This window comes from Trachypithecus francoisi, unplaced genomic scaffold (genome assembly GCF_009764315.1).
Source record: "Trachypithecus francoisi isolate TF-2019V2 unplaced genomic scaffold, Tfra_2.0 Lachesis_group5, whole genome shotgun sequence".
Classification (NCBI taxonomy): domain Eukaryota; kingdom Metazoa; phylum Chordata; class Mammalia; order Primates; family Cercopithecidae; genus Trachypithecus; species Trachypithecus francoisi.
This window is the reverse complement of record NW_022681470.1, coordinates 134,363,916-134,389,063: the sequence shown is the minus strand read 5'-3', so window position 1 is coordinate 134,389,063 and position 25,148 is coordinate 134,363,916. Positions and strand designations below refer to the sequence as shown.

Here is a 25,148-nt window from a genome sequence, read left to right as displayed (position 1 = left end):
CCTTGTAGCTGGATTTACCACATACTGATTGTAGAGCCCTTGGGCCTTGAACAAACAGGTGGTAGCTTTTCAAGTTTATTTAGGACCCTGGAGCACTTTAGCCTGCAATGGTGGTACTAGCTGGAACTCAGGTTCTAACCATTGGGAGGGACAGTTCCACTCTGATTAGGGCTGGCCTAAATGCTTCCTCTGGGGGCACTGGCTAAATTCTACCCCATGTTGCTTTCTGCTGTGACAGGGCAGCACTGAGTTTCAATGCAAAGTCCCATAATCACTGTGCTTTCTCTCCTCCACTCAAGCACACGGAGTCTCCCTCCAGCCATGAGGCCACTTCTGGGAGATGGGGAGGTGTTAGTGTAGGCAATTTAAGATTGTCTTTTGGCTAGGCATGGTGGGTCACTCCTGTAATCCCAGAACTTTGGGAGGCCGAGGCAGGCAGATCACCTGAGGTCAAGAGTTCGAGATCAGCCTGGCCAACATGGCGAAATGCTGTCTCTACTAAAAATACAAAAATTAGCCGGGTGTGGTGGCATGAGCCTGTAGTCCCAGCTACTTGGGAGGCTGAGGCATGAGAATCGCTTGAACCTGGGAGGCAGATGTGTCAGTGAGCTCTTGTGCCATTGCACTCCAGCCTGGGTGACAGAGCAAGATTCTGTCTCAAAAAAAAAAAAAAAAGACAAAAAATAAATAAATAAAAAGACTGTCATTTGCACATTCTTTAGTGCTTCTTTAACTTTTTAATTTTTGTGGGTACATAGTAGGTATATATATTTATGAGGTACGTGAGATGTTTTGATACAGGCATAAAATGCATAGTAATCACATTATGGAGAATATCCATCCCCTCAAGCATTTATCCTTTGTGTTACAAACAATCCAGTTACACTCTTTTCATTATTTTAAAGTGTATGATTAAGTTATTATTGACTATAGTCACCCTGTTGTACTATCAAATAGTAGGTCTTATTATAGGTCTAATTAATTTTTTCTATCTTTTTTTGTACCCATTAACCGTCCCTAACTTCCCCTCACTCCCCCACTCCCCTTCCCAGCCTCTGGTAACCATCCTTCTACTCTCTATCTCCATGAGTTCAAAGTGCCTCTTTTTTTGATATGATGTTAAAACCAGACACCATGATCATTCGCCTAATTTTTGGTTCTTATGAAGATATTTTCTGGTGTGGATAGTTGTTGTATTTGGCGTTCCTGTGGAGGAGATGATCAATGGAGCATTTTATTCAGCCGTCTTGCTCTACCTCCTCCTTTTTGTGATTCAGATGAGACTCATTGACAGCTGGTGGTTAAATTTTTAAATGCAATATTTTTGGCATAAACTATATTCACATATGTACAAAATAAAATGCACAGTGAAAAATGTTTCTTGTACCTATGCCCTTCATTTACCCAGTCTCCCTATCTTTACAAAGGTAAACACTTTTACGTTTTCTGTATCCTTTCAGAGTATATTTAGGCAAATAATACACGTAATGAGTCTCCTTTTGTCAGGAAGATGAATTGCCCCCAAATGGTCAGTTCACTTCCCTGGGACACCACTGTAAAACCCTCACAGCTCTTGCTGTATTCAGGGTCATCTCCACCAGCCATTTCACCCATCATATGACTCCTACAGAAGAGATACATATGGTGCAGAGAGGTTGAGAGATTTGCCCAAGGTCACACAGCCAGGAAATAGCAGAGCTGTGTCCAAACCTAGGCCTGGTGAACATCCACAGCCCCGCACGCCTCCTGCATGGTCTCAAACTCCTTCTCCTTGTCCTTGCCTGTGGACAGCCCCACTCATCTTAAAACTACATTTATGGCTGGGCACAGTGGCTCATGCCTGTAATCCCAGCACTTTGGGAGTCCAAGGCTGGAGGATCACCTGAGGTTGGGAGTTGGAGACCAGCCTGACCAACATGGAGAAATCTCGTCTATACTAAAAACACAAAATTATCTGGGCATGGTGCTGCATGCTTATAATCCCAGTTACTTAGGAGGTTGAGGCAGGAGAATCACTTGAACCTGGGAGGCAGATGTTGCTGTGAGCCAAGATAGTGCCATTGCACTCCCACCTGGGCAACTAGAGTGAGACTCCATCTCAAAAAAAAAAAAAAAAAATTACATTTACTCAGTAGGCAGTCTTTAAGAGCAGGTGTCACACAGTAGAAACTCTATGTAGACCACGCATCACAGAGTGGGCACACTATGAAGAGCGGGTGGCAGCAGTAGGTACTCTTTATGTAGAGCAGACAGCAGTGAGTAGGCACTCTTTATCAAGAGCAGATGAGACTCAGTAAGCACTTATATAGAGCAGGTGGCATCTGCAGGCACCCTTTATCTAGAGCAAGTGGCATTCAATGGGCTCTTGCTCTCTCTCTTTTTTTTTTTGAGATGGAGTCTCACTCTGTTGCTCAGGCTGGAGTGCAGTGGTACGATCTCTGCTCACTGCAACCTCCGCCTCCTGGGTTCAACCGATTCTCCTGCCTCAGCCTCCCAAGTAGCTAGGATTACAGGTGCCCACCACCACGCCCAGCTAATTTTTGTATTATTAGTAGAGATGGGGTTTCACCATGTTGGCCAGGTTGGTCTTGAACTCTCGACCTCATATGATGTGCCTGTCTCGGCCTCCCAAAGTGCTGGGATTACAGGCGTGAGCTACTGCGCCTGGCCAGTAGGCACTTTTTTTTTTTTTTTTTTTTTGAGACAGAGTCTTGCTCTGTAGTCCAGGCTGGAGTGCAGTGGCGTGATCTTGGCTCACTGCAAGCTCTGCCTCCCGGGTTCATGCCATTCTCCTGCCTCAACCTCCCTAGTAGCTGGGACTATAGGCGCCCACCACCACGCCCTGCTAATTTTTTGTATTCTTTTTTTTTTAGTAGAGACGGGATTTCACAATGTTAGCCAGGATGGTCTCGATCTCCTGACCTTGTGATCCACCCGCCTCGGCCTCCCAAAGTGCTGAGATTACAGGCCAGTAGGCACTCTTTATGTATTGCACGTGGTACTGAGTAGGCATTTTTTACGTAGCACAGGCAACAGTAGGGACTCTTCATGTAGAGCAAGTAGCACTCAGTAGGCTCCCTTTATGTACAGAAGGCAGCCCACAGTAGGTACACTTTATGGAGCACAGGCAACACTCAGTAGGCACTCCTAACATAGAGCAGGCAGCACTCAATAGATCCTCTTTATGTACATCGGGGAACACTCAGTAGGGAGTCTCCATATAGAGCAGGTGGTATCAGTAGGCACTCTATATGTAGAGCACTTGGCACTCAGTAGGCATGTGTTATGTGGACAGCACCTAGGGCTTGGTGGACACTCTTCATATATAGGAGGTGGCACTCAGTAGGCACTCATTATGTGGAGCAAGTGGCACACAGTAGACCACTCTACGAGGAATACCAGGCACTGAGTGTACAGGGTTAATGTAGAGCACCTGGTGCACAGTAGGCACACTTTATGGAGAGCGCTTGGCACACAGTAGACAGGATTTAGCACCTGGTGCACAGTAGGCACACTTTATGGAGAGCACTTGGCACACAGTAGACAGGATTTAGCACCTGGCACACAGTAGGCACACTTTATGGAGAGCACTTAGCACAGAGTAGACAGGATTTAGCACCTGGTGCACAGTAGGCACACTTTATGGAGAGCACTTAGCACAGAGTAGACAGGATTTAGCACCTGGCGCACAGTAGGCACACTTTATGGAGAGCACTTGGCACACAGTAGACAGGATTTAGCACCTGGCGCACAGTAGGCACACTTTATGGAGAGCACTTGGCACACAGTAGACAGGATTTAGCACCTGGCGCACAGTAGGCACACTTTATGGAGAGCACTTGGCACACAGTAGACAGGATTTAGCACCTGGCGCACAGTAGGCACCCTTTATGGAGAGCACTTGGCACACAGTAGACAGGATTTAGCACCTGGCGCACAGTACGCACACTTTATGGAGAGCACTTGGCACACAGTAGACAGGATTTAGCACCTGGCGCACAGTAGGCACACTTTATGGAGAGCACTTGGCACAGAGTAGACAGGATTTAGCATCTGGCGCACAGTAGGCACACTTTATGGAGAGCACTTGGCACAGAGTAGACAGGATTTAGCACCTGGCACACAGTATAAGTACTTCATTTAGAGGACTGGCACACAGTAGAAGTACTTTCCATGCAGCCTTTGTGCAGAGTAGAGACTGGAACACAGCAGCTCAAGTGCTAGTTGCCACCCTTTAGTGCTAGTTGTCACCCTGCTAGTGACAACTAGCAACTAACCAGGAGTGGGAGGATAAGGAGGGGAGAAGGGTTTGGGTTGGCACAGCACAGAAATGAGTGAATAAGCAGAGGAATGAGTAAGATGCCTCCCCTGCTTCTCTGCCAACCCAGACCCCAGCCCACCCCTTCAACCCCACTCCCTGAGCCTCATACCCTTCAGGAGGTCCATCCACTCTGAGACCTAGACCCGTCCTGCTGCCACACTCACCAGGCCCAGGTGACCCAAGAACCAGTTCCGTTTCGGGGGGTTGCGGGAAATGGTTGCTAGTTGTCAGTCATTTTTGGGGCTCCCTTCTCTTAGGAGCCCTCACTGTCCCCCTCTAAGGCCCTCATCCAACATCCTATTTCCCAGGTGGGAAGACTGAGCCCAGGAGGGGCATTACTGACCAAAGTCAGAGCAAGGATGAGGCAGAATGAGGACTCCATTCAGGGTTCCCCAGCTCTGCCCTTCCCCTGCCTGGACCCCATCTGTTCCCTCTCATCCTTACCCTCTACATCCCTGCTCTGTCCTCTTACACTGAGTCCAGCCTCCAGACTTGCTCTTCCAGCTGGGCTCTTAATCTCCAGAATCTGACCCGGGTAATCCTCGGCGGGGCTGGATTCTTTGTTCCCGCTCCTAGCAGTCAGGTCTCCAACAGGGCCCTGGGCTGCCTGGAGGCAGGGCTTGAACTCCATCCAGCAGCCGGGGGGAGAGAGGCTTGTCTCTTCCAAGTTGCCTGATTCAGCATCCAGAAGTGGTGCATGGTGTTCTGCTGGCCCAGTCTTAGAGAGGAGCACAGGAGATGATCTGGAACAAGGCTTGGCTTGGCCTGGCTCACTTGACACCTGAACTCTCAAGTTCATGCTTTTGTCTGCCACACACTCAGTAGGCACTCTTCAAGAGCAGGTGTCACACAGTAGAAACTCTATCTGACCCCTCTCAGTTTACTCTTCACCTTATGTGGGAGGTACTGAGACCTGAGGATCCATTGCTCTTGCTGTGTCACCCGAGCTGGTTCTTCTGCATCCAGCTGGTCCCCCACACCTAGGTTTTGGCCGGCTGCGCAGACACGGGAGAAGCACCCAGGCTGTGGGGATTGGTTGGCCTGGCCCAGCCCAGCCCAGCCTCCCACAGCCCTCCCTACATCAGGGGCCAGGGGCAGAAACCTCTCAGAAGAAGGGGAGAGGAAGTTGTGTGGGACAAGCTGCTCCTGACAGAAGGTGCCAGGGTGGGGGTGGCGGGCCTGGGGCATCCTAGCCTGGGATGGAGAGGGGCCCTGGGCAAGGGGTTGAGTGCGCGAGCCCCTGGCCTTCCCACATTCTCCATTGCTGCCCAAGGCCCAGGCAGCTCCTGGGTGCTGGGCTGCAGGATGGGAGGTTTCCTAACTGAAACCAAGCCCCTGGCAACCTCCCAATGATTCGGCCTGGGCCTTTCTGGACTTTAATCAGTCAGTCTCTCTCTCTCTCTTCTCTCTCTCTCTCTCTCTCTCTCTCCCCCAATCTAAGTGCTTACCAGGTAACTGGAGGTCACTTGGCTGCTGGTTTTGGTTGGGCCTTTTTGGACTTTACCTCTCACCCCCTGTTTATCCATCCGTGTTTACTCTCCCTGTTCTACCTCCAGCACTGCCCATCCCTGCCTCTCTCCACTGTCCCTGGAGTTCCCTGGGCCCTTCCCTGGGCCTCAGGACCTCACCTACCATCCCGTCTGCCCTGCAGAATGCCACAGCTGAGCCTGTCCTCGCTGGGCCTCGGGCCAGTGGCAGTATCCCCGTGGCTGCTCCTGCTGCTGATCGGGGTCTCCTGGCTCCTGGCCCGTGCCCTGGCCTGGACCTACACCTTCTACGACAACTGCAGCCGCCTCCGATGTTTCCCGCAACCCCCGAAACGGAACTGGTTCTTGGGTCACCTGGGCCTGGTGAGTGTGGCAGCAGGATGGGTCTGGAGTCTCACAGTGAATGGACTTCCTGAGGGGTCTGAGGCTCAGGGAGTGGGGGTGAAGGGGTGGGCTGGGGTCTGGGTTGGCAGAGAAGCAGGGGAGGCGTCTTACTCATTCCTCTGCTTATTCACTCATTTCTGGGCTGTGCCAACCCAAGCCCTTCTCATCTCCTTGTCCTCCCACTCCTGGCCTGCATTGAATCCTTTTCCTGCCTGTCTTCCCACATTAGTGGAGACAGGCCTCTGCGGGGCTCCTGGACAGAGGGTTGGCTGCACAGAGAGGCGAGTCCCTGGCATTCCCACATTCTCCGTGGCTGGACTCGAGGCCTCCTGCACCCACTGTCCAGGGTCCTCTCCCTGCCTGACCTATTTCCTGTTATGAGGGTACAGGTGGGCCAGAGGAGAGGTGTGGGCTGTCTCTCACCTCCACCACATCCGGAGGCACCTTCCTCTTATCTTGTTCCTCCCCAGTAAGATGTCCCAATGGGGTCCTGTTGCCAAACCCACATAAAAGTTGGCCACTCACTTCCCCTTTCAGAAGCCTTCCCTGAGCTTTCTCCTCCCCCAGACCTTGCCCTCTGACTTAGACCTGCTCTCCCCTTTGGGGAACGTGGTCTCAATCTGCTCATTGCAAATGGCAGGATTGATGGGTGTGTCCACAGGTGAAGTGGGAGGGTGCACAGGATGCACTAGCGCAGAGCCTGGTGCAGAAGCTGCTCCCAGTTGGGAGACACTATCCTGATGGACAGTCAGAGTCACCTCTGCTCCCCTAGTGGCTGCTGAGAAGGGAAGGTCCCCTGTGTGCAGAACTCTCTCCATGGGAGGAACTGGAACCTGTGTGGCTGGCAGAGGAACCAGTCAGGGCATGAAGGGATGTGAGGACCAGCCTTAGGGACATGTCTTGAGGCCATACTGCTCCCCACAAATCTCCCCTGTGAGGACCTCCTCATACGGCTGCCTCTGGGCTGAAATGACTCCCAGAACAAGAAAATCTTTCCTCTCAAGCTAACTGGGCCTCTGTGAGCGGACAGTGTGCCTTTTCCTTCTGCCTTGGGATGCGCTCTTGGGACTTGGAGGTGGCCCCAAGAGAGATAGAGCAAGAAGAATGTAGACAGGTAGATAGATAATAGGATAGATGGATGGATGGATGTACAGACAGGGTGAATAGATGGCTGGCTGGCTGGATAAGTAGGTGGGTGGGTAGATAGATAGATAGATAGATAGATAGATAGATAGATAGATAGACAGATACATACATACATACATACATAGATAACAGGATAGATGGATGGATGGATGGATGGATGGATGGATGGATAATACATACATAGAATAGTAGATTGGATGGATAGATTAGGTGGATAGATAGGTAGATTAGATATGTAGGATGGATAGATTAGATAAATGGATAGATAGCTAGATGATTGATAGATAATAGTATGAATGGATAAGTGGATGAATGTACACATAAGATGGATGGATGGAAGGATTGATGGGCAGATAGATATATAGATAGAAAGGTTAGACAGGATGAATAGATTAGATACACAGATAGATGAATAGATAGATAGGTAGGTAGGTAGGTAGATAATAGGGTAGCTGGATAAATGGATGCACAGATAGGATGGATGAATGGATAGATAGATAGACAGATAAGATAAATGGATGGATTAGATAGATGGACAGATACATAGAAACATAAGTATATAGAATAGATAGATAGATATATAGATATATAGATAGATAGATAGATATGTATGTAGGTAAATAGGTGGATAGGTAGACAGATAGGTAGATAGGTATACAGATGATAGATAGGTAGATAGATATATAGAAGAGGAAGTTTATTACGGGAATTGGCTCACAGGATTATGAAAGCTGAGATGCTTCATGGTCTGCTGTCCACAGGCTGGAGAAACAGACACTAGTGGTGTAACTCGGAGTCCAAAGGCCTGAGAAGGTGGAGTTCTGATGTCCAAGGGCAGGAGAAGATGGATGTGCCAGTCCCAGAACAGAGCAAATTAGCCTTTCCTCTGCTTATTTGTGCTACCTGGGCTCTCAAAAGATTGAATGAGTTCTACTCATACTGGGGAGGGTAGTTCTTCCTTCCTCAGTTTAACCAAATCGAATGCCAGTCTCTTCTGGAAACACCCTTGCAGACAGATGATCAGCTATCTGTGCATCCTTTAGCCCAGTCAGGTGGACACCTAGAATTAACCATTACAGGAGGTGACGGCCCCTGCCTTGTTTGCAGGTCACCCCCACGGAGCAGGGCATGAGGGTCCTGACTCAGCAGGTGGCCACCTACCCCCAGGGCTTTAAGGTCTGGATGGGCCCCATCATGCCCCTCATCCGTTTGTGCCACCCCAACCTCATCCGGTCTGTCATCAACGCCTCAGGTACCACCTGGAACACTTGGTGGTGGGTGCTGCGGTGCATTTGAGGCCTGCAAGTCCCTCTATCCCCAAGCTCCTGTTTGACCCCTGCAGTACTCTGACCTCTCCTTTCCTTCTCTCTCAGCCATCTTCATCTTTCTTTCATGTATTCACCAATTCCTGTCTCAGCATCTCCTCTCTCCATTGCCCTCTGACACCTTGTCCTGGTGTTCTGGGCTGCCCTGGGGCCCCAAGAGACCTCAACCCAAGGCCCTGTCCTGGAGGAACCTCTAAGTTTAAGGAGGTGGATGTGGATGGAGACATTTCCAACTTCATGGGGTCAAGAAAGGTCCAGAGGGAGATGGATGATAGCCCAGAGAAGAGCAAGTTGCCTGCTGGGGCAGGCTGGAAGACTTCCTGGAGGAAGAGTTACTGGAGCCATGTCTGGAACAATGAGTAGGAATGTTTGAAAGGAGAGTGCAGGGTGATGCAATTGGGCATCGTTAGTATTCAAGGCCCCTTGCCAGGTCTAGCATCACCTTGCCTGTCGCAAAGCCTAGAACAATGAGGAGAATTTGTAATTGGTGGAGGATCTGGACTGTTATTTCCATGACGTCCACCTCTGGTGGGTCAATTCCTTCTACCCCATCCTGCAGCTTGTCTGCCCTAAGTTCATTGCTCTCCTGCTGCAGGCCCTGGGGATCTCCAAAAGGAGACTCCACCCCAGCTTGGGGCCCTCTCCTTGGCCCCTGTGCTTCCCATCTTGGACAGGCCAGGCTGGGCAGGGGAACGGGCAGCATCCTACAGACGAAAGCTCTGGCCTCAAAATGCTGAGTGACTCTGGGCTGGTTCCCAGCTGTCTCTGGTTATTGAGGTCTCTTTCAGTTGTGAGTGGTGGAAACCCAACCTGGTGTGGTCTAAGCAACGAAAGAGAATCTATTGATTTTAAAGTCCAGGGAGGATGGCCTTCAGGCATGGCTGGATCCAGGTCTCAAACAATGTCATTGGGAATCTGCCTTCCTCTCTTGGCTTTAGCTTTCTCCACGCCGCTTTTCCTTTCAAGACGACGTTTCCCTCATGACATCAACAATGAGTCCCAGAAGCTCAATTCTCACGGGAAAGCCCACATTTCCCCCAGAGTTCCCAGAAAAGGTCCATGATTTACTTGTCCTGGCCTGGATCACAGGACCAATTTTTCACCCAAACCCTGTGACTCTGATTGCCCAGGCTTGGCAGGCCTGGGTTTTCCAGAGCTACTGTTTTAGGGGCACAAAGAAGTTTGATGGTTAAGGACTCAGACCATGGGTGCAGATAGACCCAGTCTCAGGCCTCAGGCTTGCCATGGTCTAGGACTATGAGCAAGTGACTTTATCATGTAGAGCCTCAGTCTCTTCATCTGGAAAATGGGATGAATGAAAGCCCAGCCCAGGGAACATGGTGTGTGGATCCACATGGGGAAATATGTTTTCTGTCTGTGTAACTGAAGGACTGGAGAGTCCTGTGTGGAGGATGTGGGGAGGAAACCCCGGGGGCGGTGGGGCTCAGCACTGAGAGGAGGATGAGATGCTGCTTGAAATCTCAGGGTGAGGGCCTCGAACTCCTCCCTGCAGATCCTTCTCTCTCACAGCCTAGGAGAGCTTGAACTGGGTCCTGTGTCTTTCTCTCCAGATTCACAGCTCGGAGGAAGGTCTCCTATACATACAAAGCCTGGTGTGCACCTTTGGTGATGTGTGCTGCTGGTGGGTGGGGCCCTGGCACGCAATCGTCCGCATCTTCCACCCCACCTACATCAAGCCTGTGCTCTTTGCTCCAGGTAGACACTGCACTGGCCATGCCTTGCCCACAGCTGGGGTCTCTGTGCTGCCTCCAGTGGATCGCGTGCCCACATGCAGACAGGAGGAGCTGTGGTGGAGATGCCACTGCTTCCCTCTCCCCTGGACTTCCACCTGTCTGACCTCTGTTCCAGTTTGCTCATGTCTGGGTCGTGTCTCTATGATGGCTGTACAGGTCTGCTGTACGGCTGTCTTGTCATGTGTATATTTACACGTGGGTCCTGGTTACACCTGAAATATGTTATACCTGGTTATATCTGGTGTATCAATCCAACTGGGGCCATGTAGAGCTGGCCATATGTGGGGTTTATCTGTGGCCAAGGACATGTGGGGCATGTGAGGGCCTGTTTGGTTCTTGTCTCAGGTGCTGTTTGACATTGTCGTTTTCTCCTGCTGGTCACATCCGGGCCATGTTTGGGGCTTGTGTGACGTCTGGGACCCAGGGTCCCTACGTGAGCTGTCTGAGACATTATTTGAGTCTTGTCTGAGGCTGTGTTATAGTATGTTTGGGTCATGCATAAGGAACAGTCTGGATCATATGTGGGACGTTAAAGGTACCATATTTATATTCAACCCAGAGCTTGCATGTGGAACGCGCTTTTGAGGTCATGTTAGACCGTCTCATGTGCATGTTAGAGCATACTGTCTCATGTTAGGAATTGTCATGTATTTTGTGGCCATGTCAGGACATGTGAACACATGTCAGGGTCATGTCTCATGTCCAGGTCCATGTCAGAAGATGCCATGCCAGAAGATGTCAGAGAGTGCTGGGGTGGACAGGGTGTCCTAGGTCCATGTAAAGGCATTCTGTAGAGTGCCGAGCTGTGCTCAAGGGTTGAGGAAAATGTTGGGTCATGTAGGAGGCGGGTCAAGGCATGCTGGAGCCTCGACATAGCTTCTCCGTGCCAGGTTAGGCAGTGTCATTGCTGTACTGTGCTGCTGTAGGCTGGTCTGGTCTTCTCTCCCCTCCCCCATCCTCCTTTCTTCCTCTGCCCTTGGCCCCCTTCCTGCTATGTGGGGCTTGGAAGGCAGAAATGCAAACCTCTTGCTGGGAGCCTCCGCCACCCCCAAAGTTCCTCTTTCACCTGCCTCCATGGCCCCTGATTGTCCTCATTTATGTCAGCCACCCTTGCACCAAAGGACAAGTTCTTCTACAGCTTCCTGGAGCCCTGGCTGGGTGAGTATCTGCAGGTGAACAGGGTTGGGAACAACCTGGAGGGCCAGGGGAGGGAGATGCCCTTGCCCATGGCCCTTCGCTGCCCTGTTAGGGGATGGGCTCCTGCTGAGTGCTGGTGACAAGTGGAGCCGCCACCGTCGGATGCTGACACCTGCCTTCCATTTCAACATCCTGAAGCCCTATATGAAGATTTTCAATGAGAGTGTGAACATCATGCATGTGAGTTATTTGAAGCCAAGGTCCCAACTGCAGCCTTGGGGTGGAGGGACCACAGACAGATCTGGTCTGGAATTTTGGCTCTGCTTGTGTCATGGGTCATTGCTCTTCTTCTCTGAGCCTTGGTTTCCTCATCTGTAGAATGGGCTAATAATCCCTACTTAAAAGATGGTCAAGGTGATGTAATGGAGTCATGTCCTTGGTGCATAGTAGGTGCCCAGAAGGTGTCGTTTCTATGTTTCCGTCACCCAAGCCCTGTAAACTCAAGAGGGTCACGACGACAATTGCATGGTAGCTATTGCTGATAAGAAACTTGAAAACTGATTAGTTTAAAACAATAAGGACTTATGATTGCTAAGAAGTCTGTGGGACAGTTGGTGGGTTCTTCTGGATGTGGATGGAAGGGATCACTCGTGGTACAAGAGCAGCCTGGGGTCATGTAGGCAGCCTTGCAGGTGTTGGCCGAGTTCTCTCACGCGTTTGGGTTTTGGCTGGCTTCAGCTGGGACCCCTGGATGTTCCTTCCATCTGATTCTCTCCCTCCAGAAGGCGCCCCATGGTTTACAATGCAGACAGGGTTCCAGGGAGTAAGATGAGGCTTAACTTCATTAGTTATCACCTCATCATTTTTACCACATTGTATTTTGACATCAAAAGCCAATAGTCCAACACAGAATCAATGGCGGGGGGTAAAATAGGCTCTGTCTATTATTGGGAGTTGCTGAAAAACCACATTGCAAAGGGTGTGGATATGAGGAGAAGGGAAGAATTGGAGCAAAAGTTTTGTGAAGTGTTTAGATTTTTTTTAACTTTAAAATTGATGTTAAGCTAGTTACTGTTTCATAAATTCTTCTGGAAGAACAAGAAACTCCTGGGTCAGAGACAAAGGATAGTTTTACTATTCATGAAACAGAGAGGAGTATGCGTTTCTTGTTAGATTGCACTTTTTTTCTCCAAGCTTCCCAAATCCCATGGGCTGACACAGGTGGGCTTCTATAAATGCCTGCTGACATAGCATATTGCATTACAGAAAAGGAGAATTAAGCTTAGGAAATCTGCTTTTATAGCAAGCAAAAGCAACATGTCTAGGGGGAGTCTTTACCTTATCCCTCAAAGTTATTCTTTGCAAACACAACTCTGATAAATTTTCCATGTCAAGAACATCAGTGTCTTGTATTCATGACATTCCCAGAAAGGATGCTCAGGACTCATGAAGGACTACCTCCCCAAAACAGGGAGATTGTTGAAATCAATTTATTACAATGCAGATGGGGAAATCCAACATTTATTGAGCATGAACCATATGCCAGAAACAATGCCATGTGCCCATTCCATGACACGAGTATATATTGTCTAATTTAATTTTAAGAACTCTGTGAAGGAGAGATGATGTATTTCTGCCCCATGGCAGATGATGAAACTGCACGTCTGAGAGATTAGGGAGCTAACCCAAGTTCACCCAGCTAATGACTGAGGTTGGTGTGGTGGAGCAGAGTTTCTAACGTGGATTATATGGCTCCAAAGCACATCATCTTAACTGTTCCTGAAGATTTGACAGGCGGGATATAGGGGAGGGTAGTGAATTGACTAATGGCACACAGAGCACAGGAGCCAGAGCTGGAACTTGAACCTAGGTCTCCTAACTCCCAATCTTGGGTCTTCGTCTCTTAGCAGTAACAGCTTTTGCTTGCACCATAACCTGGTTCTCCCTGGGGAGGGGTCCCAGGGGAGAATATGAAGAGGCTTATTCTGGGGAGTGCATCTTGACGGTTGGGGTTGGAGAGGTGCTCAAGGGAGCAAGGAGCCTGCCCCAGCTCTGTCCCCTTCTCTGGCTAGGCCAAGTGGCAGCTCCTGGCCTCGGGGGGCAGTGCCCGTCTGGACATGTTTGAGCACATCAGCCTCATGACCTTGGACAGTCTGCAGAAATGTGTCTTCAGCTTTGACAGCCATTGTCAGGAGTAAGTTCTTGCCCAGGGTCTGGGATCTTGGGCCATGGACCCAAAGTGGGTAGGTGGGGGAGGGAGGACTGAGCAGGGAAATCAGACAAACCTTCCTGGAGGAGTTTCGTTATACCTGATCATTGAAGGACTGGTGTGAACTTTATCTTGAGGCTTCCAGGGAGCCATTGAAGAGGTTTGAACTGGTGGGTGTGGTCAGAGCTGAGCTCTATAGGGAATTGACTGTAATGTAGCACTGCATGGAGTTAACACTGATGCAAAGAGGCTAGGGTGGAAGCTAGACCATGGATCGGCTGGTGGAGGATGAAGTCTGAACTTTGTGGACAGTTTTAAGGAGAAGGGTCAGGACTGTATACGGGGAGGGAAAGAGAGAATAGGAGAAAAGTGTGCAAGTTACACTCTGGATGCCTAGCGGCATGGAGGCATGTCACAGAGATTGGATACAGGGAGAGAAAAGAGAGCCTGGAGAGTTGATTTCGTGCTGATCCCCACCCTGTATCTGTGGGGTCATCTGTTCCTGGATACTCCGTTTACTGATAGGAGGTAGCTCCTGGCTGCTGGTGGGAGGTGCTCCTGGGGCTTCAGGTGTATTAAATTGTTGCCTCCCTTTCTGCCTTTACCCTGCAGGAAGCCTAGTGAATATATTGCCGCCATCTTGGAGCTCAGTGCCCTTGTGGTAAAAAGACACCAGCAGTTCTTCCTGTACATAGACTTCCTGTATTATCTCACCCATGATGGGCAGCGTTTCCGCAGGGCCTGCCGCCTGGTGCACGACTTCACAGACGCCATCATCCAGGAGCGGCGCCGCACCCTCCCTAGCCAGGGTGTTGATGACTTCCTCCAAGCCAAGGCCAAATCCAAGACTTTGGACTTCATTGATGTGCTCCTGCTGAGCAAGGTGGGCTTCTCTGGGATCTGAATTCAAGAAGTAGAAGGGAGCTTCATGTGAAATGTCAGATGAAAGAAGTTGAACTTGATCCAGAGGGCACTAGGGAGCCATGGAAGGTGATTGAGGAAGAGAGGGACAGGCAGAGATAGGTTTTGGAGGTGACTCTGTGGAGTGCACATAGCAGGGAGCTGCTAGGTTTGAAACTGACAAGTCTGAGAGTTTGCTCTATTTACAAGCTAATGAGTTAATTGGTCACATTTCAATCTATACATCTACATCTATGTCTATGTCTGGATCTATGTTTATGTTTTTGCATATGTCTTTCTATATCTTTGTCTCTGTTTGAGTTTGTGTCTCTGTCTATGACTGTGACTGTGTGTATGTCTTTGTCTTTGTCATTGGCCATTTCTGTATGTCTTTGTATCTGTGTCTTTGTCTTTATCTGTGTCTTTGTCTTTGTCTATGTTTTTTCCTTCCTTCCTTCCTTCCTTCCTTCCTTCCTTCCTTCCTTCCTTCCTTCTTTTCTCTTTTCCTGTTTTTTGACGGAGTCTCACTCTATCACCCAGGCTGCAGTGCAATGGCGCGATTTCGGCTCACTGCAACCTCCACCTCCTGGGTTCAAATGATTCTCCTGCCTCAGCCTCCCGAGTAGCTGGGATTAGAGGCACCCACCACCACGCCAGGCTAATTTTTTTGTAATTTTAGTTGAGAGGGAGTTTCACTATTTTTAGTGTCAAACTCCTGACCTCGTGATCTGCCCGTCTTGGCCTCCCTCAGTGCTGGGATTACAGGTGTGAGCCACCGCGCCCGGCCATATTTTTGTCTTTGACTGTGCCTGTGTGCCTGTGTCTGTTTTTGTCTGTCCATGTTTATGTCTATGAGTATTTGTGTCTGTGGATGTTTCTATATCTATGTCTTTGTTTATGTCTATGTTTATGTGTATTTGTGTGTCTGTGTGTCTAAGTCTATGACTTTATCTATGTGTGTCTGTGTCTACGTCTGTGTGTCTATGTCTTTGTCTATGTGCATTTCTATTATGACAGACGCATTAAACCTCTGAATCAGAGCAGCCCATGTCTTACTCACGGCAATACCATCAGCCAGAGTAGGATTGTGGCACTGACTTTCCACCCCCAAGTCAAAGTCCTCCAAGGGCAATGCAATGTTTTCACCTGTATGTGCAGCAGAGTTTGTACCCTAGGAGAGGCACCCTACATTATGAGTTCCAGCACAATTTCTACAGAGAGAGAGAGAGAGAGAGCGTGCGAGAGAGAGAGAGAAAGAGAGAGAGAGCGAGAGGAAGAAAGGGAGAGGGCACCAGCTTTGTGAGAGATTATGTGCTTTGTTCTGGATGCCATATTCCATAGACTTACAACTCAAATATCTCCAGGGAGATAAGATTCATTTACCACTGTAGAATGTGGGCAAATATCTTTGAAGCAATACCTAATCTCTAATTTCCAAAGCAAATTGCCGTTTAATTATCCTGTAACCCAGGTTGCCAGCAACTTTTTCTCAGAAAGTTTTCATTATGCAGAAACATGAAAGCATCCATGGGTCATTGAGTCTTCCCACTAGGGACCAAAGGAAAGACAAGGAAGCCGGGAGGAAGTCCATGGGGTTGGGGCTCTGGCCATGGTGACCAATAGGGATCTAGGAGTGCAAGATGGGCTTGGGTTTCTGGAAAGAGGATGAATCTTCGGAGCTTGTCTCAGATTAGACTCAAGAGCCCTCAGAAGTAGTGTGACTTTTTATGGGGGTGGGGGTTGGGGAATTATTGCCTTCTCTCCAGGATGAAGATGGGAAGAAGTTGTCTGATGAGGACATAAGAGCAGAAGCTGACACCTTTATGTTTGAGGGTGAGGGCCCCCGTGTGGGGCTAGAGTGGGGACTTGGATCTCTTCATTCCAGGAACAGGGTGGGTGGACCCCTCACACTTCCCATCGGCCTTTCCCAATCTTCCCTGAGGCCCAAAATGCATGGTTGCTGTCCACCCTCGGGTGCTGAAGCAGACCAGAGACCCAAGCCTGTCTTGCTGCCCCCCAGGCCATGACACCACGGCCAGTGGTCTCTCCTGGGTCCTGTACCACCTTGCAAAGCACCCGGAATACCAGGCGCGCTGCCGGCAGGAGGTGCAAGAGCTTCTGAAGGGCCGGGAGCCTAAAGAGATTGAATGGTGAGTGCAGGTGCTGGTGGCTGTTCCTGAGACCCTCTCATTGGCTCTGCTCCCCAAGTGGGAAGGGGAGGTGGGGTTGTTTTTGTTGATTTTTCCACTGTTGCTTAGTGGGAATAGGAGCAGAGGACCACAGGCAGGACTTAATACCCAGCCTGACTGTCTGGGGAAAGGTTACCAGCCCTTAGAACAGAAAGACCTGGGCTTCTGAGAGAACTGGTGATGATATGTGAGGACAGATAATGCCACTTAGCACGTGTTCAGCAAATGAACTTCCCCTCCACTCTCTTCTTTTTCTCCCAGAAATATCATTTTTTTCAAACATCTTCAGTTGTTGAATGTTTGCTCTGCTGTTCCCTAATTCCTACCCTTCTGTCCAGTCCAGGGATTTATAAGGGAGACCTGGGGGTAAAAGTCATCCTTTCTTGTCGAGAACACCTGCATCGTTCATCTGTCCCGTCCTCATTCAGCAAACGCTCCCACACTGCATTCCCACCCCCACAGCTGTGCACAGCATCTTTCTGTGCTCTGGAGACCTGGGAAGGACCCAGCCCAGATATCTGTTTTCCAGGTGCTCCCAGCCTGGTGGGGGAACTGTCCCTGGGCAGGACACTCCCAGCCCACGTGGGCAGGGATGGGGCTTACAGTAAGAGAAGCAGGACTAGGGGGGTATAGAAAGTGTCTCAGTTGAGAGCCTGAATAATGATCAGTCGATAATTGGGTACATTTGGGGAGCAGTGCTCTAGGTCAAGAAGACCACCTGGAGTCTTCAGGGGGGAAGAGAGAGAGGAGAGATAGAGAGACAGAGAGAGAGAGAGAGAGAGAGCAAGCAGGACAGAAAGGAGAAGGGGAGAGAGAGGGAGAGACTGAGTTGTAGTGAGATGATAAAACTGGAAATGGTAACAGGGGCTGGCTGTGGAAGCCTCGGGGAAAATGTTAATGGCTTCAGTTTTAGCCCAAGGGCAATAGGGAGCCATGAGAAGTGTTTGAGCAGGGAAGGGAGAGGTCACATCTGGGTACCAGGAAGATCTTTCTAGGGCTAATGTGGAGGGCATACTGGAGAGGACCAGCTATAGAATGAGGGCACAGTGGGGACATTCTAAGGCCTGAGCCAGGCCAGGGGCTGGAGGAAGGAGAGGAAGCACTGGAATGGATGGGTAGCTTGGATTCAGTGTCCTCCCGTCCACGCCTTTGCCCAGCACAGCAGTCCTGGGAGGGGAATAAATATTTTTATGCTTTTAAAATAAAGAATATTTTTGCAATTTTATTTTTTAAAACATATTTTTATTGATGCATAATAGATGTACATAGTTTTGAAATGTGATAATCTAATACATGCATATAATTGATAAAGATCAAGTCAGTGTACTTGGGATATCCATCGCTTGAAATGTTTGTCTTTTCTTTATGTTAGAAACGTAACTAACACAAGCAAACTATTTTGGAATGTAGAGTACATACTGTAAACTATAGTGAACCCAGTGATCTCTCGAGTGCTAGGTCTCATTTCTCCTATCAAACCTCATCTTTTACCCATTAATCAACTTTTTCTCATCCTTCTCTCCCCTCTGCCAACCTATCTTCTTTTTTCATGAGATCCACTTTTTCAGCTCCCACATATGAGTGAGAACATGCGATATTTGTCTTTCTGTTTTTGGCTTATTTACTTACCACAGTGACCTCCAGTTCCATCCGTGTTGCCACAGATGACAAAATTTCAGTCTTTTAAATGACTGAATAGTATTCCATTGTGTATACACACTACATTTTCTTTATCCATTCATCTATTGATGGACACTTAGGTTGAATCCATATTTTGGCTGCTGTGAATAGTGCTGCAATAAACACAGAAGTACAGATATCTCTTCAACAGATTCATTTTCTTTCTTTGGGATAGAAATTTCTTGTCTTTCTTTTCAGTAGTGGATTTTCTGGGTTATACGGTAGTTCTAGTTTTAGTTTCTTAAGGAACCTTTGTGTTGTTCTCTGCAGTGGCTACACTAATTTATATTCCCACCCACAGTGTGTGAGAGTACCCCTTTCTCCATGTCCTCACCAGCATCTGTCATTGCCTGTCTTTTTGATAAAAGCCATTTTAACTGGGATGAGACAATATCTCATTGTGGTTTTGATTTGCATTTCTCTGAAGATTAGTGACATTGAGCATTTTTCCATCTACCTATTGGCCATTTGTATGTCTTCTTTTAAGAAATGTCTATTCAGATCTTTTGTCCATTTTAAAATCAGATAATTTGGTTACTTTTCCTATTGAGTTGTTTGAACTGCTTATATATTCTGGTTATTAATCGCTTGCCAGATGGGTAATTTGTATTTTCTGCCATTCTGTGGGTTGATGCTTCACTTTGTTGATTGTTTCCCTTGCTGTGCAGAAGCTTTTGCCTTTGATATAATCTCATTTCTCTATTGCCTGTGCTTTTGAGGTCTTACATAGAAAATCTTTGCCCAGACCCAAGTCCTGGAGTATAAAGCCAAGATTTCAAGCAAAATTATATGTGTAGTTAAAAAAAATGGTCAAAAGACTTTATGACAAAAATGAAGTTCCTTTTTAAGCTCCACCTTAGCGGTGACTACAGTCAACAGTTTTCTGTGTATTCTTCTAGAAAATGGCTATCCCGACGCCACATTTATATGAACTCACACTGTGACTTTTATTTATATGAACACGTACTGTGCTTTTCTTTGTAAATGAAAGTTCACAAAATAGACACAGGTCTGCATATTATCTCTGAGATCTTTTACTTTTCTCAAAATATAAATTTTAGGCCGGGCGCGGTGGCTCAAACCTGTAATCCCAGCACTTTGGGAGGCCGAGACGGGTGGATCACGAGGTCAGGAGATCGAGACCATCCTGGCTAACACGGTGAAACGCCACCTCTACTAAAAAAATACAAAAAACTAGCCGGGCGTGGTGGCGGGTGCTTGTAGTCCCAGCTACTCAGGAGGCTGAGGCAGGAGAATGGCGTAAACCCGGGAGGCAGAGCTTGCAGTGAGCTGAGATCTGGCCACTGCACTCCAGCCTGGGCAACGGAGCGAAACACCGTCTCAAAAAAAAAAATATATATATATATATATATATAAATTTTGGAAAATGAGTGTTTTTAAATTTGTTCTTTGTCTTTGACAAGTTTTAATTATATATGTTTACAGGTACAATATGATGTTATGATATATATATATGATATATGTATACATATATCAACATAGAAATGAGCTGAATAAACTATACAGCACTCAGAAAAAAATAGCGTTAAGGCACCCTGTTGAGTGAAAAAAAGTTACAAATATATGCATAAGTACATGTAAAACAGCAAAAAGTATATGGATACATGTTTATAAAAATGAATGATTTATAGGTGGATGATGGAGAGATAGATGATTGATGGATAGATAGATACTTTGATATATGTATATGATATATGTATGATATATGATATATATATGATATACAACCTGAAATTATTAAATCGAGGTAATGAACAACTCCATCATTTCATGTATTTATCATTTTTGTGTTGAGTACATTTGAAGTTCACTTTCTTAGCAATTTCAACTAATACAATACATTGTTTACTAAAGACACCAGGCTGTGCAGCAGATCTCAAAAACTTATTCCTGTTGTTTAACTGAAGCTTCTACCCTTTGACCAACATTTCACCCTTCTCTGTCCCTCCCCCAGCTCTGGCCTCTGGTAACCACTGTTCTATTCCTATTTCTATGAGCTTGACTATTTTAGTCAAGATAAGTAAGATAAGATTATTTAGCCAAGAAAAGTAAGATCATGTGTGTTTGTCTTTCTGCACCTGGCTTACTTCACTTAGAATAAGTTCCTCCAGGTTCTTCCATGTTGTGGTAAATGAGATAATTTTTTCTTTTTTAAAGGCTAAATGGGATTCCATTGTGTATATATATACACCACATGGGAAAAGAGCATTAAGTTACAAAACAAATGATACCAAAGAGTTCTTCTTGCACCAAATGAGACATTACAAATAAGACTAGGGTTTTCCTTGACAATCCTGCCACCCCACCTAAGCCTTTCTCATTCTCCAAAGGTGTCTCTAGAGCCATAGATTTGTCATCTATCTATCTATCTATCTATCTATCTATCTATCTATCTCTGTATCTATCTACGTAACTATGTCTCTATCTTCTTTTTTTTTTTTGAGACGGAGTCTCGCTCTGTTGCCCGGGCTGGAGTGCAGTGGCCAGATCTCAGCTCACTGCAAGCTCCGCCTCCCGGGTTTATGCCATTCTCCTGCCTCAGCCTCCGGAGTAGCTGGTACTACAGGCGCCCGCCACCTCGCCCGGCTAGGTTTTTGGTTTTTTTTTTTTTTTTGTAGAGACGGGGTTTCACCATGTTAGCCAGGATGGTCTCGATCTCCTGACCTCATGATCCACCTGTCTCGGCCTCCCAAAGTGCTGGAATTACAGGCTTGAGCCACCGTGCCCGGCCAATGTCTCTATCTTCTATTATCTATCTCTACTTATCGATCTACATATTATCTATGTATCTATCTATATCATCTATTTATCATCTATCTGTCCATCAATCATCTATGTCTCCATCATCTATCTATGAATCATTCATTTTTGTAAATATGTATTCATATACTTCTTACTGTTTTACATGGACTTACGTATATATTTGCAACTTTTCTTCACTCAACAGGGGGTTTATTCTCATTTCTATGTTGAAGAGGACATTAAACATTTTCAATTATAGTAGATATTTCCAATTTGCCTTCCTGAGTGTCTGTGCTGATTTACCTTCTAACCTGCAGTATGTGATGAGACTACTGATCCCTATTTCCTCCTTTTGTGTAGCTATATAGTATTCCATGGTGTGGCTGTTTATCTAAACATTTTCTCATCGATGTATATTTGGCTTGTCTCCAAACTTTTGCTAAACTGGATGTGATCCAGTCAGCATGTGTGCACAGTGACCATTCCTTATATGTATAAGCATCACTGCAGAACAAATTCTCTAAAGTGCAATTGCTGAATCAAAGACCATTTGCACTGTACAATTAATTTTTTTTGAGACACTTTCACTCTTGTTGCCCAGGCTGTAGTGCAATAGTGTGATCTCAGCTCACTGCAATTTCCACCTCCCAGGTTCAAGCAATTCTCCTGCCTCAGCCTCCTGAGTAGCTGGGATTACAGGTGTCCACCACCATGCCTGGGTAATTTTTTTGTAGAGATGGGGTTTCACCATGTTGGCCAGGCTGGTCTCGAACTCCTGACCTCAGACGATCTGTCTGCCCCAGTCTCCCAAAGTACTGGGATTACAGGCATGAGCCGCTGTACAATATGATTGCAAATCCTTTACTATTAGCTGAGTTTTATGGCACAAACTTTCCCATAACTTTACCAATAGTACTATTGTATTACTGAATTTTAAATCTGGGCCAATCTTCATATTTCTTCTTTTGATGGACATTTAAAAAAATAAGAGTGAGACTGAACATCTCTTGCACATGCTGATGTTATTTGCTTTCTTTTTATGGAACTGACTTTCTTATTATTTTTCCTCTTTTTCTTTGGACTGTTTAAAAGTATTTAATTTTAAGAATGTGTATTAAGATTGATTTTTTTCTGCCTTGTGTTGCAAAATATTGCCTTTTAACTTTCGGAGGGTACTTTTGATTAATTTCTATGACTTTAAGTTGGTTCACATGTTTCTTTCACAACTGTAAAATCTATCCATTTCCCAGGATTTTGTTTGGGGTGGGTGGGGGCCCCTTTACCAAATGTGAAGTTTTCACTTATTCTCATGTCTTTTTCTGAGCTCTTTGCACTGTTCCATGGGTCTATTTTCTTGTTTCTGCAACAGAGCCACACTGTTTTTATTCCTGCGACGTTGTAACAATTCTTTTAAAAAGTTTATGTCGTTACAGGGAGAAAACATCTCACTTGCAAACAGAGAAGCTGATAGTTGTGTCTTTGCTCCCTTGATAAGGATTGGGGCTGGGTGTTTCCTTAGGGACGACCTGGCCCAGCTGCCCTTCCTGACCATGTGCATCAAGGAGAGCCTGCGGTTGCATCCCCCTGTTCCTGCCATCTCCCGCTGCTGCACCCAAGACATTGTGCTCCCAGACGGCCGGGTCATCCCCAAAGGTGCCCACAGCCTCAGGGGGAGGAGCCTCCTGGGTAGGAAGAGGAGCCCCTCAGGCAGGGGCACTTGTCCTGACGGCCCCCTTCTCTCCCACAGGTGTTATCTGCCACATCAGTGTTCTCGGAACCCATCACAACCCAGTTGTGTGGCCGGACCCTGAGGTGTGGGGCCCCCCTCCCTCCCTCTGTTTTTGTCCATTCCAAGACTCCTAGAGGAGGGGGCAGGATTTTGATCAGGAGAATCCAACATCGCCTCCCTCCAAGACACACACAACTGTCTCTCTCTTCAAGGGTCGTGGACTGGGAGACCCCACCCAGCAACCCTTCTTGGTCTCACTTCCAGGTCTACGACCCCTTTCGCTTTGACCCAGAGAACATCAAGGAGAGGTCACCTCTGGCTTTTATTCCCTTCTCGGCAGGGCCCAGGTAAGGGCGGCCTGTGTCTGAGGTGGGGACGGGTTGATGGGTGCAGGGGTCTGGGCATGACAGTGGGGAGAAGGGGAACATTGTAGATGGTCCGAGTTCCAGCTCTCCTTCCCTCACCTCCTCTGGAGTTTATGGGAAGAGGTCCACAGAGTAGGGTTGGGATGGTCCTAGAAGGGTCTGTGGTGTGCTCAGAGCCCGCTCCCACCCCACCTTGGTCTAGGCTGGGGGCTGGAGCTGGGCTAGGCTTGCAGGATATGCAAGCCCACATGGGAATCCAGGCACAGATACCCCCTTCTCTATCCTCAAACTGACCTGGGCCGGGTTGGGTGTCCCAGGCCAGGTTTTCAGCTTGAGGGGGCCAGGATGGGGCTCCTGGGTGCAGTCAGGGTTTCCACCCCTCTCCCCAAGGAATTGCATCGGGCAGGCGTTCGCGATGGCGGAGATGAAGGTGGTCCTGGCGCTCACGCTGCTGCGCTTCCGCGTCCTGCCGGACCACACCGAACCCCGCAGGAAGCCGGAGCTGGTCCTGCGCGCAGAGGGCGGACTTTGGCTGTGGGTGGAGCCCCTGAACTAAGTTCTGCAGAGACTCACTCTGACCCCATTAAAATGACCCCTGATTCATCAAAAGTGAAGCATAGAATTTACCCTATGACCCTATTCCACAGTCCTGTATTCCATCCTAGATATCTACTCAAAATAATTGAGACAGTTGTTCAAACAAAAAGACGCTTGTGCATGAATGTTCATGGCAGCCCTATTCACAGAGGCCAAACGATGAAAACAACCCCAAGGTGTATATTACCAGATGAAAGGATAAACAAAATGTGGTCCATCCATACAATGGAATATTACACAGCCATAAAAAGGAATGAAGCAGTGATCCCTACTACACTGTGGATGAACCTTGAATACATGATACTGAGTGAAAGACATCAGATGCAAAAGGTCACACAGTGTGTGGTCCTTTTATATGAAATTTCCAGAACAGGCCAATCTGAAGAGATGTATAGCAGATTGGTGGCTTTCAGCAGCTGTGGGGAGGTGGGACTGAGGAGCGACTGCTAATCAGGATGGGGTTTCCTCCTGGGATGGTGAAAATGTTCCGGACCTAGATAGTGACAAAGGTAGCACGACGTTGTGAGTGCACTAAACGCTGTTGAATTGGACACTTTAGAATGGTTGAAATGGTGATTTTCATGTGAATTCTACCTAAAAATGATATTGTAGCTCATATATTCTTTTTTCTATCTGGATTATTCACACAGGAATATGTTGTGAGCATCTTTCCATGACGTTAAATCATCTTAGGAAACATTATTTTGTGTTCTTCAAAATGTGTATGTTAAATATTCAAATCAGTCTTAAATGTTTTAAAAGATGTAATTTTAGAAAATAATGTAAAAGGGTTTTGTCTCAGTTTGTAAGATTTCTTTTCATGCACATTAGCGGCTTGAAGTATCACTATCAGTTAGAAATCGAGTTATTCTTCATCAAATGACTTTTGGAGTAGAGATCTTATTTTTATACCAATAGATGCACAAATATTCCTGTAAGATACGGGTGTGGTTAGACACTTTTCTAGAACAGGTATGCCCTGCAAACTCCACAGACACTGATTGTTTTTGTCCTATTAACAAATAGACCACTGAGAAGGGAGAAGGTGACATTTTAGCTTTCCCAGGAAAAAGTGGTTTTCATCCTCACACCAATTTTATGGAGTGGACGTTAACTCTCTTGCTCAAGGTCACTCAGTGAGTGGCAGAGTGGGAATAAATCT

At 47.3% G+C, this 25,148-nt stretch overlaps 1 protein-coding gene across 5 annotated transcripts; it reads left to right on the top strand.

Annotated features, from left to right (window-relative positions):
- The first annotated feature begins 5,328 nt into the window (after positions 1-5,328).
- Positions 5,329-24,903, top strand: LOC117076174 (cytochrome P450 4F3). Of its 5 annotated transcripts, none has more exons than XM_033199346.1 (13): positions 5,329-5,477; positions 5,973-6,171; positions 8,446-8,590; positions 11,522-11,575; positions 11,667-11,794; positions 13,627-13,748; positions 14,376-14,646; positions 16,430-16,496; positions 16,684-16,813; positions 22,815-22,948; positions 23,043-23,107; positions 23,289-23,371; positions 23,780-24,903. In XM_033199346.1, the coding sequence occupies exons 2-13, from the start codon at positions 5,974-5,976 to the stop codon at positions 23,943-23,945; spliced, it is 1,563 nt and encodes a 520-aa protein (XP_033055237.1). In that variant the 5' UTR covers positions 5,329-5,477; position 5,973; the 3' UTR covers positions 23,946-24,903. The 5 variants fall into 5 exon arrangements, with proteins under 5 accessions (XP_033055237.1, XP_033055235.1, XP_033055234.1 ...); XM_033199344.1 differs by lacking the exon at positions 8,446-8,590 and adding an exon at positions 10,235-10,379 and having other exon boundaries at positions 5,330-5,477; XM_033199343.1 differs by lacking the exon at positions 8,446-8,590 and adding an exon at positions 10,235-10,379 and having other exon boundaries at positions 5,332-5,471; positions 5,970-6,171.
- The last annotated feature ends 245 nt before the right edge of the window (positions 24,904-25,148 follow it).